General features: G+C 45.9%; 1 protein-coding gene across 1 annotated transcript in view; it reads left to right on the top strand.

The window, feature by feature from the left end:
• Nucleotides 1-5,665: 5,665 nt before the first annotated feature.
• Nucleotides 5,666-16,102, top strand: part of T265_10158 (hypothetical protein) — a gene marked incomplete at both ends in the record, with an annotated part of 36,760 nt that continues 26,323 nt past the window's right edge. Inside the window, 2 exons of the mRNA XM_009176446.1 lie at nt 5,666-6,012; nt 10,597-10,876. Of these exons, the coding sequence (XP_009174710.1) occupies nt 5,834-6,012; nt 10,597-10,876 (459 nt within the window). The remainder of the gene's footprint in view (nt 6,013-10,596; nt 10,877-16,102) is intronic.

Genomic DNA, 16,102 nt, shown 5'->3' with positions numbered 1-16,102 from the left:
GATGGCTTGTTTCTGCGGCGATGTCTCATGTACTTGAACAGTACGGTTTTGTTTTTTCGAGCGAGGTCCTGAATGGTGGCCGCCCTGTTGCGTTACATCATAGTGCGTTCGTATACCCGCCACTTCTCCAGTAGCATAGGTGCTTCGCCCATCGCCGGTGGTTATGAGCGTGGTCTCTAATTCAGGAAATCAATAAAAGAGCAGTGTTGTTTGCTGCTTGCTGCTGCTGGGCTGGGCTCGTCCCGGTTGTGCCATTTAGTTGGCTGGCTATAAGCTGCAGACGATGAAAAAAATGAAAACTGTCCTCTTGTCTGTTGAAAATATTCGTAAAGGGAAAACAGATGGATTAGTTTGGATATTTTGTGATGCGCGTGGCCTACGCTGACGTGCAGAGTTGTAGCTAGCCTTGTCATAATTGCAGTTGTACCACACCGAAGCCAACTTAGTCAGCCAACGAAAACACACGCACCTACCTACTGCTCCGAGGAGTGAACAAATATCGTGAGAAATACATTATACAGATGTTCCAACCCCCGCTACCGGCATGTAATACTTGTGCCCAAAGGCCTATTATTCGCCATGCACCAATTGATGGGTTGAAACTGTTGGCGGTGATTCGGGGACAGGTAACTATTCCTCAAACAAGCTTTCTCTCCTGGTCCTTTCCAACTCATATAATAAATACCAGATTAAACAGTCCATCCTCTCAGAAGTTCACTCCCATCAGCCCTCACACGTCATTTCCCTAACCACACGACCACTGTGTGCTTATATCGGTTTGCACCACATCACTTATACTTTATTATCATATGGTAGCAAGCCCAAATTTTGGACGCTGGTCCACTAAGTAGAAATCCGTCCCTATTCTCTTCCATATAATCACTTGTTGTCATCCCTCTAATCGTGGTAGACATCAAGTCTTTCCATGTATATTATTGCAGATTATCCAGTTTGATGTCTCCTCAAACACACACTATGCTCTTTTAAAATCATCCCATTCTCTCATATTCCCAATCGTTTAACTTCGGCAATACCCGGTTTAGAAGACCTGGCTGGCTGTCATCCATTCCCCCTGGCCTTGGACTTCATCAGCAGAACCTCCAAACGGACCGAAAATCCTATGATCTTTTATCGACTTCGCTCTACCTTTTTGTCCTTGACCAGCCTGGAAAGAATTCCGCTACTCAAAGAATCACACATCCCAGCCCAGTCACCTTAAGTGTAACATCCGTTACGGGGCTGTTAAAAAACCGAAGTATGTCAGGCCACTGATGGCACGGCACTGCCACACTCAGCTGAACAGCGCACCCGCAACTATTCCCTTCCTTCTCCCGACCATGCCCTCTCACCCACTCGCTCCATTAACTGCAAATACGAACAAGCTTCCAACCTGACCCCAAATGCCTCTGTGCATGTTCATTCCAAACTTCTGAACATTTCGTTCGAATTCGACCCTTTCTGTGGGTCTTTTTATACAGTTCGTGTTCTGGCTTGATTGTTGCCATCATCACTCTTCAACAAAGCTAATATGCCCGACTACCTAGCAGCGGCACCAATAAGTCCTTACAGTTTCACTGTATTTTTTAATGTTAACACTTCTCTTGTCATGTGTCTCGCAGGAAATCTCTTGTTTTGCCCTCCTCCGCTTTGTTTCTTGCCCGCCGCCTTCAACTCCTAACGATTCGACCATGCTTGATATTCCATCAAAAAACGCATAATAGCTGCGCTTCCCTGTCCGTGCAGGTCTTGTGTTGACCACGCTCACATCGGATACTGCCCAATGCAATCGACGCTGACACATTTCCTAAACACCCCGTATTCACAATAGCCGCCGGTTTTGCTTTTATTCTGATCGTAACATTATGCTTATGCCTAACGGCGTGCTACCCACAAGTTGGTGATGAGCACTATTATTACCACCTATGTAAGATCCGGCGGTTATGGATCTCACAGGACGATTGCGGCCATTAGATTACTAGCAGTTCGTAGACAGTGGCCAGTAGGAGCATTCAGACGTGGGCAGCAGATGATATATTGAGGACTGGTTCTACGGACAATCGGATTAGTAATCATCATGAATTAGGCAAACGTACAATCTATAGTGAAGCAATCAACAGGAGCGGAAAGTAGCCACTGATGCAGCAGGGATTTCTGGAAGCAACAATATTTTTTCGGGTGTTTAACAAACAGTCGAAGGGGTAATGACTTCAAAGTCAAGCGCCGATAAGAATTGGGGGAGGGCAGCGTTTCGGCCTGCTTCGAGCCGCGCGATTCTTCAGTTATATACTACATACATACATACATACATACATACATACATACATACATACATACATACATACATACATACATACATACATACATACATACATACATACATATAGGGGTAGTCTGGCAGAGTGAGTTGGCCGTATAGAGAGATAACGGCGCAGAAAGCAGCACGCTCGGGAAGTGAGCGACTGTGTTTCGGTGGGGAGGGCGAATCGGCAGCACGTGTGGCTTGACAAGTCAGATTGTGCGGTTTTGTCTGTTTAAAACGAATCCCGCCAAAGGCTTAGAGCAGGTGCGGTACATGGGTAACAGAAGATAATAAGCCGCCCCGGGCGTCAGGCTGGTTTAGTGGACTCGCCTGCCGTTCGGGAGCTCCGGGTTCGACAAAAGCTCGATCCAATTTTTCGTCGGAGTGGACGATCGAAAAGAGGTACAACTGAGTTGAACTTGCAAGCAATGACGGACATACGGACATCAGTTACTGAAGAATAAGCAGCCCTTGAGTAGGAACAAAACGAGGTAAACGAGTAGCAACAAAACATACCACATCATATTAAACTGGCGTAATTTGTTACTCATGAATAATCAGAAAAGAAGGAAAATTACCGCAGTTAACCGTTGATTCGCAGGGGTATCAACAACTAAAAAGACCGCCTCCTTTTGGGTGAAAACTCCCAATAAAATCCAATTTTTTCTGTCGTTTATTTTGAACCGTTTGACTTTTAAGGATCGGGCTGAATGAGCGCGTCAAGATCGCTATGTTAGAAACGGCTGGTGTCGTGAGCAAAGGGGGGAAAAGCTGTGTATTATCTGGCTGACGGTGTGTGCTTGGGGTAATGCAACCCAAAATGAGACGCCTTGCACACCTTACAACCGGCGTTGGACGTGAACCTCCGTGCATGTTTAAAATCAAACCGAAGTAAGCTTGTTATTCGCTAGTATCTCTTGGTGTTGCCAGACAAAGTTCAACCGAGACAGCTCCAAACCAGCTATAAAGAAACAACAGCGGTATTCTTTTATGTACTTCGGAAGTTAAGGGACAGACTCACAACTACCACCGACGGGCGATGCACTCGTGCAACTGGAGAAGTAACAAGTATACAACCGCGCTATGATGCACCCTAACGGGGCACCTGTCCAGCAAACCAAACAACCCCATGCATGCCACCAGATCTGCCAGTTGACAGGCTACTAAATAATAACGCCAGCTACCGGTTATCTCATCCGATTGAGGGGCACCAGTCCAGTAAAACAGGTCAGACATTTCAGGCAAGCGAGCAGCAAACAGCCACCGGGAGTGGCAGGTTGCCGAGGCCAATGAAAACGTCACAGGTCATGGGACCATGCCTCGGTTGGCATGTTCCTTTCAAGTTAGAGAATGAATATATATAAATGTATATATATATATAAAAATACGTAACATATATATTGGATATATATATATATATGACATGATAATAAATAGAATATTAATTTGGTGTAATGGATAGTTTCAGAGCCCGTGTACTTTGCTATACGACGATAAAGCATTGGTGTGAGCCGTCACTTCAAGTAGAGCTGCACATAGTGATATGTATATGTGAACGACTGAACCATGGAACCGAAAAAGTATTTCATTCATTGCGCATATTCACACCCACTATTAGATGTTCGTGCGCTGTGCGTGAACAGAGGATGCGGAAGATTGGGCAATAAGGATACGGTTTGTTAGGGTTAGTTAAACCTAGGCAAAGCAAAGCACCAAACATCAACTAAGGTTGTCAGAGTTATTCCGAGAAAGGATCCAGGCTAAAAGAACAAGGACTATGTTGTGTGGGCACAGAAGCTTAAGGCCAAAGGTAGGGATATAAAATGTGGTCAGTTGAGACGGGCATTAAAACATGCGATGGAATGTGCTAAACAATCTCTGAAACACACAAACGCTTCAAGGAGTAAGTGTAGATGTAGTCCCAGGAAGTGTGCACGTAATATGATTAACAGAAAACCTGCACTGCAGCACTATTCAGATGAGCCGTGTGATGGAATACGTGGTACCATTAGCAGTATGACCAAAATTCACACACGCTGTGTGGCACGTGAGAGTTTTGAGAGAGCTTTTTGAATATGGAAATAACACAGCACGATGTCAATAACAAGCACAATTCTGATAGTGTGTATGTATACCGTTGAGGTGTCCACAATGGGCACTATTCATATAGTCATAGGAGACCGGACAACCGGTAAACGTACATTCTGGATGGTGGAGGCCTACTAACTACGCGAAATACATAGGCGCTCTGAAAATACATTCCCAAACTGGTTCGTCGCGTGAGTTCTGCGGACATCCCCTAAATCCGGGAAACGCAAGAGCAAGATTGTCTGCCGCTATCTGGCGAAGCATATGTGGGTTTATTTCCCTCCTGTGCTGCAAAACATTTGCCCCGCAGGATTTAGGAAACTTCGCGGGACCCATGGCATATCGTCTGTTACAATAACACCAAACAATCCGTCAATTTTTTAACAGAGCTAGTCGACAATTGTGGTGTAAATCTTAAATGACCTGAGTTTTAAGGCCCTGACCGCCTTCATCGGCTACAAACTGTCACACTACACATGACGGCGCTTCGCATTTCAGCAGGGCCATGTAGGTACCCGGCTACTCTTCTGACCTGTCGGTGTACAGGCAATCGGTGGTTGTGATCAAGACGATAAAAGATTACTGATATATGGTGTCCATTACTTGGCGAGCTTCATCATCATGCTCATCATCAAGGAACGCACCGGGCACACTAGCTCCTTCTGCTTCTTCGACATTTGCATGGTTTCAGGCGTTCTGTACTGATTCTTCGGTGCACCCACTATTAGCGCAAGGCAGCGCCAGACTGTTCTACCCGTTGGCAGAACAAACGCTTGATAGGTATCCCTCACACATATATTCGACGCTTTCCCGAATGCCTTTAGGGATGAAAATCGGACACACACCAATTCCTCGGCAAAATTATTTGAAATGAGGTCACGTCGTTTCAACCTTAAAATTTTATTAACACCAAAAGTTAGGAAAGGGAGAAGATTAATTAAGACGAATTTAAAAAATAAAGCAGATTGTAGTGGTTTCTGGTTTGTGCACACACAGGAAGAAACTCAAATTCATAAATAAAAGGCTCCATTTTGGAATATGACGCGCTGCACATGTCGAATTAATATAGACTCTACTCTACCTAATTTTAACAGTGTTCTCTTTGGAGTTCATTCACGATCTTGCCAGCTTCATTGAGGTCCGACGTTCAACTTACCACTGTCATCAGCTGAAGAAATCCCTCAGAAATTCTAAACGTAGGGGAGGCCAATGCTCATCTTATGTCTTCAAGAAACCCCTGAAACCTGTAAATCAATGTTGTGAACTGAACCGATCTGAATGAGTGACTGAACCTCTCGGTAATAAAAGCGGATTTTCAAAATTGCCGTAACCCCGGGGAACACGCGAACTCTCCGTTGCGGTGTATGACGTTGTAGACATCTAGACGCCATCTTGATATTTAGCCGCTCAGCTGCACAGCACGCTGTGCCGATATAAAGCTGAAAGATGGCTGCAAAGGGGAGTTGGTATCCATGTTACACGTTCTTACTTTTGTTGTTTGTTCACTGTGTCATCCTCAACCAAATGTTCTGGAAATCCTTTCTCAAATCGTATGCGGTCTATCTGCTTTTCGGTGGTTGGCGTTTCCAACGCGTCCTGCTATTCACTTGGCGACGAGACTTGAGGTGAGTGATTGCGTTCCTGTTCCATCTCAACTGATGAGGCAGCTGGTCTGACGTCAATATTTTTGATGCACAACTTTTTGCATGTTGAGATAAAAGGACAGGGCGTTTGTAAAAAATAGTTTTGAACTCCGAGCTGTTTTCCTCTTTGCATACAATGGCTCACGATGACTTCGGCGTAAGTCTTCGAGACTGTGTGCCACAGACTGATTATTCGTCTCGCAAAATCCTGAGTCATTTGATCTAGGGGAACATTCCCGCCACTGAATCTGGTTGCCGGTCACGCAATGTCCTCCAATCCGAGGACCGAACCGAACTCACAGTGGTCTCTGTGAGCTCCCTCATGCCTTTACGCTTGGTCAATGATTAATAGCGAACCTTCTTCAATTATCGCCGGCGCGGGAAAGCATGGAACAAGACGAGGATAATCAGAAAGGTATTCGGATTTTCCTTGAGCCATTAGAGTTCCGTGGATGGCACCTAATAACGAAATTCGTCGTTGCTGACCTGTTGTTCCCACCCCACACTAGCTAAGCAGTGGTTATAAAAAACGGCTAGTCCGGTATCGACCCAACCCCGCATATCCAGCTTTTATGAGATAGCTGGATGTTGTGTTGACGGAAAAATATCGTCAACCAGGAAATCCCTGATGCAACTATAATATGTGATACGACCCCCCGATGAGCAAACCTGCGGGGCGAGATTGTCCGAGCGGTTAGAGCACGAATTTACTGACCGGAATGTCCCTCGTTCGAATCCTGCCTCTCGACTTCCCCTGTCTAGGCATGGGCAACCTCGAATTATCCCAGCCTTCGTGCTTCCATCGGGTGGCCTGGCAGCTAGGCACCGGAAGGCTGCTACAGCTATGCGTTTCGTTTTCGTTTTTGAGGAAACCTTCTGGCCACCTTTAACTCCTTACCTCTGCAGCGCGAATGCAGGTGTGAGTCTTGAAGGAAAATCTTCGGCTTGTAAATTGACATACCTTACTACCTCATGTGCCACTCTGTCAGAGACTGTTTATACTGTTTGATACCATACAGCCCCACCGCATTGCGTTACACACGACAAACTGTGGGGCAACTTACCACTATCCTTGCTCATGCTTTCGATGTGTAAGGTTTTCAAAAGTAAAACAGCTTTCGAATACTCCGGAATCAACAAGGCAGCCGCACTCACTGAGTGAAACAGAATCATTCAACTGTGACAATTTCACTTCATACCTGCTACACAGGCCTAAAAGATCATGGGATGCGAGATGACGCAGTTGTACCCAACCCTGAAAGGTGTGGTTGAATGGCCTGAATGGGTCCGAATAGCGAACATTCTAGTGACCACTTTTGAGCCTAAACTGGTAAGATATCTTGAGCTCATTCCTTGATTTGATGGCTGTTCTGTTATCCAAATGTGCCATGGTTGTAGGACTGTGGTAAGTGTGTTGGTGTTGCAGCTTCTGGTATAATTTTAAGGTTTGAACCACGCCACTGCAATCCCACTAACTTACCTGACTAACGTTCCAAGAACATGCTGTCTTGAATAATTAAGGTGATGGTCATCAAGACAACGAGAAGCAAACCCATGTTTCCGTAACTACCGCATACCCCATATATGATGATAAGTGATTCGGCGCATCGAATGAAGATCGTTTCGTGCAGAAATGAGACAGGTCTAGGTATAGAGTGCTTGGAACTGGTGAGTTATGGCGTGTTCCACTTCGTCACTTTTAAGTTTTCTTCCATGGGCGTACCGTGTGGAGTTTTCAAGAATACTACCAGGTGAACTAGTTGGAAGTCCTGTCACTGGAGTTCAGTTGAACGGCATATGGAAGTGTTCAATTAATCATCTCAGGCATTTCTGTGAGTTTTAATTTTGGAGAGGACTCGTCCGACAAATTGTTTCACTAACACTTAGCCACTAAATGCCGTAGGGGAGACGAGGTGGAATAGCGTGTGTTATCTTCCGGAGATAAGCGTTCATTCCGCCATGATCCACCCTCTGGCCGAAGACTCTTCGTAAGCTCACGCGCCGACGAAATGTGCACCGAATTCTGTCCAGTAACCGGCGTAATCAACCGTTGGGAACCAAAGTTTATAATGGACATACTGAGATCAACTCAACAAGTTGTTGAGTTGCATAACAGGTATTGAGATCAGCTGACATCAAAACACCTTCGCATACACTCAGGACCATTCGGCCGATTGATAGATGTAACCTCCGGTTGCTTGTAATAAAATTTGCGAGTGCCTAATCGTACGGTCCTAGTTATGTTGTTCTTGTCGGGATGATGTACAAAGCGATCACCTCACGGAATCCGGATAAGCGTACTGTTGAGTGCAACTGCCTTGAATGCTATCTCGTCATCTTGCAGCAAGGTGGTCGACTTGAGTTCACGGTTGAGTCAGCGTTAGATACCTTGACGCATCTTCTAGATCCAAGCCCGGCGGTGTATCTGCGCTGTTTGAACTCCTGGACCAAACTGATGCACTCGGTTACCTTCATTCGATGAGGGGCCACCAAACTCCAGCTAGCACGGTAGTATCCATTCGTGGAAAGTTGTGTAGCAGGTGGTGTTGGTTGTGATATTTTTGGAATTCAGTTGATATTTTGTCCTGCATGTGAAGTTTGTTTATGCTGAGAAGCACTGTATAGTTCTCCAGTTTGTATTATGAATCGTCAGGGTGCGCGTCCAACACCACCAGGATGATTCGAACCTATCAAGTAGCTCAGAAGAAAAAAATTATTCACACGGTGTTTGAATCTTCCTTCCAGGAATTTGTCGCTTATGGAGCCACTCAGCACGTGACCACGTATCGTGAATTTTGTGATTAAAGGAAGATTGGCGCTATATTTTGTCTGGGCATGACTTAAACACTCGCTCGTTGTCAAGCAGTTTAGTTTTCAACTGCCAACCAGGAGGTCGCGGGTTCGAGCCCCTTGGAGATTAATGAGATGCTGACTGATTAAGATTCCTAATAAGGATGAAACAGCTGTTTAACGTTTCTTGTCTTTTCAGTATAAATTGGCTTCACTTACAGTGCGAACTCTGTGTTGGGAGCCACTGTGTGGGTCTGCCACAGTGCTTGTGCGTGATACTATGACCTATATACCCTGGTTCGGATGTTTTCTGGTCCCCAGAAGTGAAGGGGTTAATGGTGCAACCAACCCCGAGCCGTTAATTTCCGGCTGTTGTGGTGGGGGTGTCCCACATTGTTAAAATGATGTTGTCCAGTCGCTACATGCGGGGCGAGATGGCTCAGTGGTTAGAGTTCGAATTTACTAACCGTATGATGCGTGGTTCCTACCCTACCTCTGCCTCTCGACTTCCCCTGTCTAGGCTTGGGCGACCTTGCGGTATCCCAGCCCTCATGCTTTCTTCTGGTGGCCCGGCAGATAAGCACTGAAAGGGTGCTAGAGCTGGACCATCTATATTTGCTTTTTATTTCAAAGTTAATGACACACTGCTCATCTGTCTTCCTTCGCAAAGACACTGCAACTCACCGTAGTACAATGGTGTGCGTATATCTCAGCAACCAAGTGAGCTATGCTGGAGGAATCCCATTAAATTTCTTGGTAAACCAGAGGCGGAATTCCCGTTTAGCAGAGCTCGAGATGACTCAGCAGTTAAACTGCGAACTTACTGACCTGAAGGTTCTCGATTTAAGCCCAGCCCTGATATCTGGACCGCTACTGTCCATGTTGGCGCATCTTGGCAGTATCTCAACCCTCATGCTTCCTTCATGTGGCAGTCAGCTAGGCTCCGGAGGCGTATTACAGCTGGACTATTATTTTTAGTTCTTATTATTCCCATTTAGCACCCGAAGAGTTTTTTGAGCCATGAATTAAGAAGGCATCTCGAAACGTACTATGTTGCGCTTTACAGGCCGCCTCTTCGGAAGACAGTCGTACCTGGGAGGAGATAACAGCCACTATACCCTGTGCTGGAAATCCAGCATGTGCTAATTGTGAGTACTCCGTACTAACAGCTGGGTCTCAGAACGGGACTAATCAACCATCATACTTCTCTCAAGAAAAGAAGAGAGTAATAAGCTCTGTTATTCGAATCCAGTACACTACCGTATACAATTACCCAGTGCCCTACACTGCATTATTATTTCAGGTAAGGGAGCGAATTTGTTTGGTTGAATACGATTTTTGATTTCGTACACTTCTCGCCTCCGACCCCTACGTTCAACGTCAGGCGCTGAACTCAAACGACTAGTCAACTAAAAGTGACATAGTTTGAGGATAAACGAAAGTGTTACAGCTGAACGACTTTTTTTTACTCTTTTTTACTTGTCGACGTGTTGAGAACGTGAGTCTGGAAATGTCCCATCCTGCCACATGGAAAATGATCCTTACTTGAATAATGGAATTTCCGAGAGCTACGCACCGAGACCACACTATGATCAAGTGATCTGGTTCGATTCTATTAAGATCTCCTCCATCCTCTCGGACACGAGACTCAGTTCAGTGATGTTTTCACCAATATCGTAGGCACCCTTCTCTTGTATGCTTCAGTAGTGTATCGATATATAGGTTCCCCTGCTCTCAACTCATTCCTTCTTTTCTATTCGACTGTATATTCCACAGGGGACTGAAATGTTATCTCATGATTCTCTACCACACCTACTGGAACTACTATACGAAAGAAACATTTGCCCAATTGTTCGCTCGTACAGTACGACGACGTGGGCGCGACCGCGTTGCCATCTACTTTGAAGATCAAGCCTGGACATTCGGACAGTTAGATGACTATTCGAATAAAGTGGCTAATCACTTACTCCAATGCGGATTCAAACGAGGTGATAAGTTGTTTCTCCTGATGCATTCGTCTGCGGCCTACATTGGAATATGGTTGGGTGCAGCCAAGGTGGGTTATACGCTGCTCCGTCAAACTTCGATTTACTCGCTTTGTTTGTTAGGAGATTTCATGCTCTTCATCTTTTCATGGACGGCTATTACCCATGCGTTTGTTGGATGTTCCCTTCGACTTTACCCTCTGCCCTCAACACTCCCACGTTGTCGGTTGATTATAGCCGTATTTCGGTTGGCCATTCCACTCCGCGCAAAACAGCCCCTTCCATTTCCTTATTCTACACCCTGGTCACTGATCGCAGAGTGGGGTGTTCTGGACGTGTTTTCAACTATATTTTTGCTTAAATGGGTGAAAGACAGAACCTCCAAACAGTGGGCTTGTCTTGCTCCCAATAGCTTCGAATCCTTTCGACACACAAGTTAACTGACTGAGGGTGGTCAGGATTACATCCCTGGCGAAGGTCAATGGCAAGCAGCTGGTGAGAGATTGAGCGCTTTAAGTTGATTTTCTAATCCAATGATTATGATTGCGGTTCTGTTCAACATATTCCCTGACAGTATGCGAAGGTCTGCTGACGCGAACTGTGTGTTTGAGGGTTTGAAGAACGCGGTTTTATGTTTTAGTGTGGTTGAATCTCACTGCTTTTCATCCACTCATTACTGGTCGACAGTGTTTACCTGCCTATCAGGAAGGCTGCCAGCTCGGATGGAACAGTTGACTACCGTTCGGGGTTGCCCCGAGAGAGTAGCCTTACCAGTAGGCAGGAAACCATGTGTGCGTTGACCACAAAATTTGTTGTGCTAATGGCCTCGTTTTGACAGTGCCAACTCATGGCAGTTGCGCAATCACAAAACTCTCATACTTGTTAAATTAACTACTTTTGTCGTAAAACATCTCCATTCATTGGTTGTTGATCAGGTAGCTGTTAATCGTTTCACCGAGCTTGACAATTGACTTGCAAACGTTTCGTCACCATAGAGGAGACAACATCAGTGCGCAGTTGTGTGGGTAGTTCTTTGCCATTTGAGGACTATCTGTTATCATGTCACAAACGGAACGATAAATTCACGAAAACACGGTTCCCCAAATAGCCAATCACGTTGAAAGATAACAGATGATCTCCAAACGCTATATGAACCCACACAGGCAAAGATGAAGTACCGGTCCAATTGCGCTCTGATGATGTCTCCTCGTGTGGTGACGAAACGCTTGTAACCCAACTATCAGACTCGGTGAACAGATCAACAGTCCACTGGGCTTTAGGCACCACAGATTCTGTCATTTTCCTCTCCGAGGTGAAAAATAGTGCTGAAAATGAAGTTGTATCCAGAAAAAACCGTCTGTAGTTCTAATAGATTCACACTGTTGCCTAATTCCTTGGGAAACACATTCCTTGTTGCCCTAAAATACAATTGTTCTCATGTGCTTTTCAAGTTGTTAGGCCTTCTTCAGGACATAGACAATCGTTCGTTCCCGTCCATCGATCGGCGATCGTTTTTAAGTTTAATGTGATTTAATCCGCTCGATACTATTTGTCAATAGGGACGAGTTTTCTCTCATTTCTATCGACGGTTTATGCGTGACCTAGCCACTGTTGCTCCTGGTTAACAAATTCCTGTGCCGGTGTGTTAAATGATTTGGAGGCAAACATCTCGAATGAGGACCACGATGTTTCTGCATCGGTTTCTACTGAATGCACAGCAGCGGTTCCTGTCCTTGTTCTTGTTGCATTTGTCCTGTAGCCATGTTGATCTCCAGCAAGTCACGTTTTAAGATGTGGTCATTCCTATGCGTAGTGACCAACTGAAGGTACACACCAACCTGGGTGTGAGATGGCCCCAGTGGTTAGAGCGCAATTTACTGACCGGAAGATCCGTGGTTCGGACGCGACCTCCGCTTCTCGATTTTCCTTGTCCAGGCTTGGGTAGCTTGGCAGTATCTCAGCCCTCGTTTAACTTTCGGGTGGCATGGCAGTTAGGCACCGAAGGGGTGCTACAGCTGAACGAACAACCCACCAACCTGTTCTAAGGTTCGGTCAACAGGAGAATATAACTGCAATTCAGGTGTGTTTTTTTTTGACACAACACTTGGTTGCTCTTTTGAGTCCTCTCAGAAGAAACAAACCAACCTTACATCAATCGCTTTTCACCTCCATCTTTATCCTTGGGTCATGAAAGCCAGATCACAGACAAAACATCATACTCTTGCCCGCTGACAACAGTCTGATTTTTTTGTCAGCGATGGAAACGAAGCTCACGCGGACCTTGATAATAGTCAGCCACCAACCCCAGTGCTCGCCGTCTCGTAGGTAGCCACGCCAGAGGCAAACCTTTCACACTCACCACCCTTTTTTATTCAGTCACAGAGCAGATAGCATTTTGGTTTCTTTCAAGGACTTCGTCCGATGGGAAATGAGTCGACGTGTACATCTGGTGACCAAGTGATTGCCGACCACGCCTCGCTCCACTTTCTCTTCTGTTGGTTAAAAGGGCCATAAGTTCTGCTCCTGGGAGCAATGATACGCTGCAAAACAGCCATCATTGTCGGTCGGTTGACTCTTTAAATCCCCATGAACAGCTTAGTTGTTTATCTGGTCGCCGAGCCTGGCAGTTGTTGTACAAACGTGCCGTCACCATATGGGGAGACATCTTCTGTACGTGGTTGAGTGGGTATTTCTTCCACTGTATTCCAACTGGTTGGCGTGGTACATACTTGAACGTCATCTTTCGCTTTGCACCCACAGTCGATACCGCTTCAGGCATCATAACTCCTAACCTTTACCTGCGCCGGAGGGCGTGCTCAATTAGTGGATGCAGTGGCATGCCGCCTATGAACAGCCTGAAAGAAGCCATACGTTTGCGTTATTTTTATGTCGCCACATAAGGAAATGCAAGGTCTGACACGTTCATGCTATGAATACATAGTCTTTGAATACTGTACTGCGCTTCAGCACTCTCTCCAAATGAGAATGAAGCTCCTTCCCATTGACACTGGACCGTCCCCCCAAAACAGGACGCGCGTTCCACAAGGTCTTGATAAAATGAAAGGCCTTGAAAACCCGTTCGTACAAGCACACGCAATAAACCCTAGTTTTTTAAAACCCATGGGGAACAAAAGCAAGTAAACGCCAAAAAAACAAGAATGCATGATCCGCTATCCATGGACCCAAACAAAGAACAGTTGACTCACATCTCGCAAACTCAACCGCGACCAACGGCCACACCCAAAAGGATGCGCGTGACTGGTTAAACATAAGGTTGAGACACGTATGAACAGCGAAAATGATAGATTGGAGTTATCCCAATATCAAGTGGTTCTAGCTGCCACAGTTTCGTTCGCTGATGATTTGGGGAGGTGAGGTAGGTAGCTACGCATTGGAGGTGTTAGCTGATGTAGCTGAAGCGTAAATACAGGGGTATCAGTTCAGTTTTCGTTGGGGAAATCAGGAGGCGAGCTATGCATTGAAGACAACAGCTCGGATGCATGAACGTCGCTAGGCTGTGCTTGACAATGTCTCCAACCATTGATATGTCCCGTCTCGACGTCTTCATTCAGGAAGATGATAATGACCGGCACAGCTGAGTTCGCCGGTTATGGCTTTCAAACTTCGCTGCCAAGTCATTGTTTGACCTTCCTTGGGTTCGTTCCCACCCTTCGTGGCGTTGTGCGAAAACGTTCCTCTGAGAAAGTTGGTCAACTAGCATGCAAACAAGTAGCCGACTGCCACTGCTCCCACTGGCTAAGTTCTCTCAAGCTTATTTTTTGGGTGAGCAAAGAACTGATGGGTACATGTGCTAGTGGTACAAATCCTCATCCTGTAAACGCAGATCATGCTGCCTGACTATCGAGAGCGCAATTTCTGCACTAAGCGTTGCTTGCGAAACCTCAACTGGGCTAGAAACGTCGCAGTGCTGTTCAGTCGACGACATAGTCACGAGCTATGGACGATATGACCGCATCACATGCACCAGATATTGGGCTAAGCCACACCCTCGTCGATAACTGGAAACCGTTTTTCAGATATGGCAAAGTGTCAAGCCAGCGTCTATACGTAATCTAGTCCTCTCACCTTGGCCCCTAGGTCCTTCCACAGACCATATACTGAACCGGGGTTACCTCACAGTTGCGTTATTTAATCAGTTGGATTGGGTCGCTGCTTTGCTCAAACACAGGGTTGTGCTTGAAATTTCACGGCTCATTGTCGTTCCCCTTTCGAAAGGCCTGAACACTGGACTAGATTGAGGTTGGAGTCACACTTGACGCTTGTCTATCCCCCAACTTTATCGATCTTTTTCACCTAACTTAAGATTAACTATCTCCTGAGACAGGATTAGTCAGCTGCGAAAGTGTGTTAATTACACGCTGTCCGGACGTTGCTATCGGCTGCCAGATGGAGGCGAAATGGCTCAGTGGTTAGAGCGTGAATTTGCCGACCGGTACGTCCGTGGTTCGAACTCTGCCTGTCTACTTCCCCTGTGCTTCCTTCGGGTGGCATGACAGCTAGACACGGAAAGTATGCTGCAGCTGAACGTTTTTTATCAGCTACCAGACATTCCAGTGATGGATTCCGCAGAACACGTGGAGACCAAGATGTTTTACGACGTAAGGTTATCGACTGTCCTCCGAGGCGACAATGCCATTCTTGACGTGTTGAGCCGTAGCTTGCCCAGAAATTCCGACCTCGTTCTTGTACAACAGATGTTCAAATCTTTGATGACGTCGTCATTTGAATAGTTGTATTGTCATTACAGCGTTATCGGATAATCCTAGATTACGAATTCTCATTATGTGTTGTCGCAAGCACGGACGATAAACAACTTCCAATGTCTGAGTAGCTCTGACTAAGGAGACCATTTGCGCAGGCGCAAACTGAAACTGAACAGACAGCTGCGCTGAACTTCCGGATTTTTGTGTGTGATTTTGTCTGTTTCTCTCCATAGGATGATGTTCAGCTGCTTGAACGAACCTCGGGTGCTGTTGATACGTCGTTGAATTTCTTGTTTAATCCGCCACTCGCGTACAGTTTCGGAACCAAGTTATTTGGAGTCGGCACTCTGCCGGATTATTCCGTCCAGCACCAGAAGCATCGGTGCTGAACACTGTCGTGCTGTCGAAGATGATGCTGTCTCTCGTACTAAAAGGTTGCACATCCGTATGGGTGGAGAGGAAGTTGCTCTTCAGTGAATTGAATTTTTAAGCATACTTTGGAGTCCCCCCAGGTCCCAGCCTGTCCAATTGTCCCATAGAAACGTCTTTCTTGTGTAGTTTTCCACTACAAAT

The sequence above is a fragment of the Opisthorchis viverrini genome (assembly GCF_000715545.1).
Source record: "Opisthorchis viverrini unplaced genomic scaffold opera_v5_347, whole genome shotgun sequence".
Classification (NCBI taxonomy): Eukaryota; Metazoa; Platyhelminthes; class Trematoda; order Opisthorchiida; family Opisthorchiidae; genus Opisthorchis; species Opisthorchis viverrini.
Note: the sequence above shows the minus strand (reverse complement) of the source record. Positions and strands in the feature narration are given on the sequence as shown.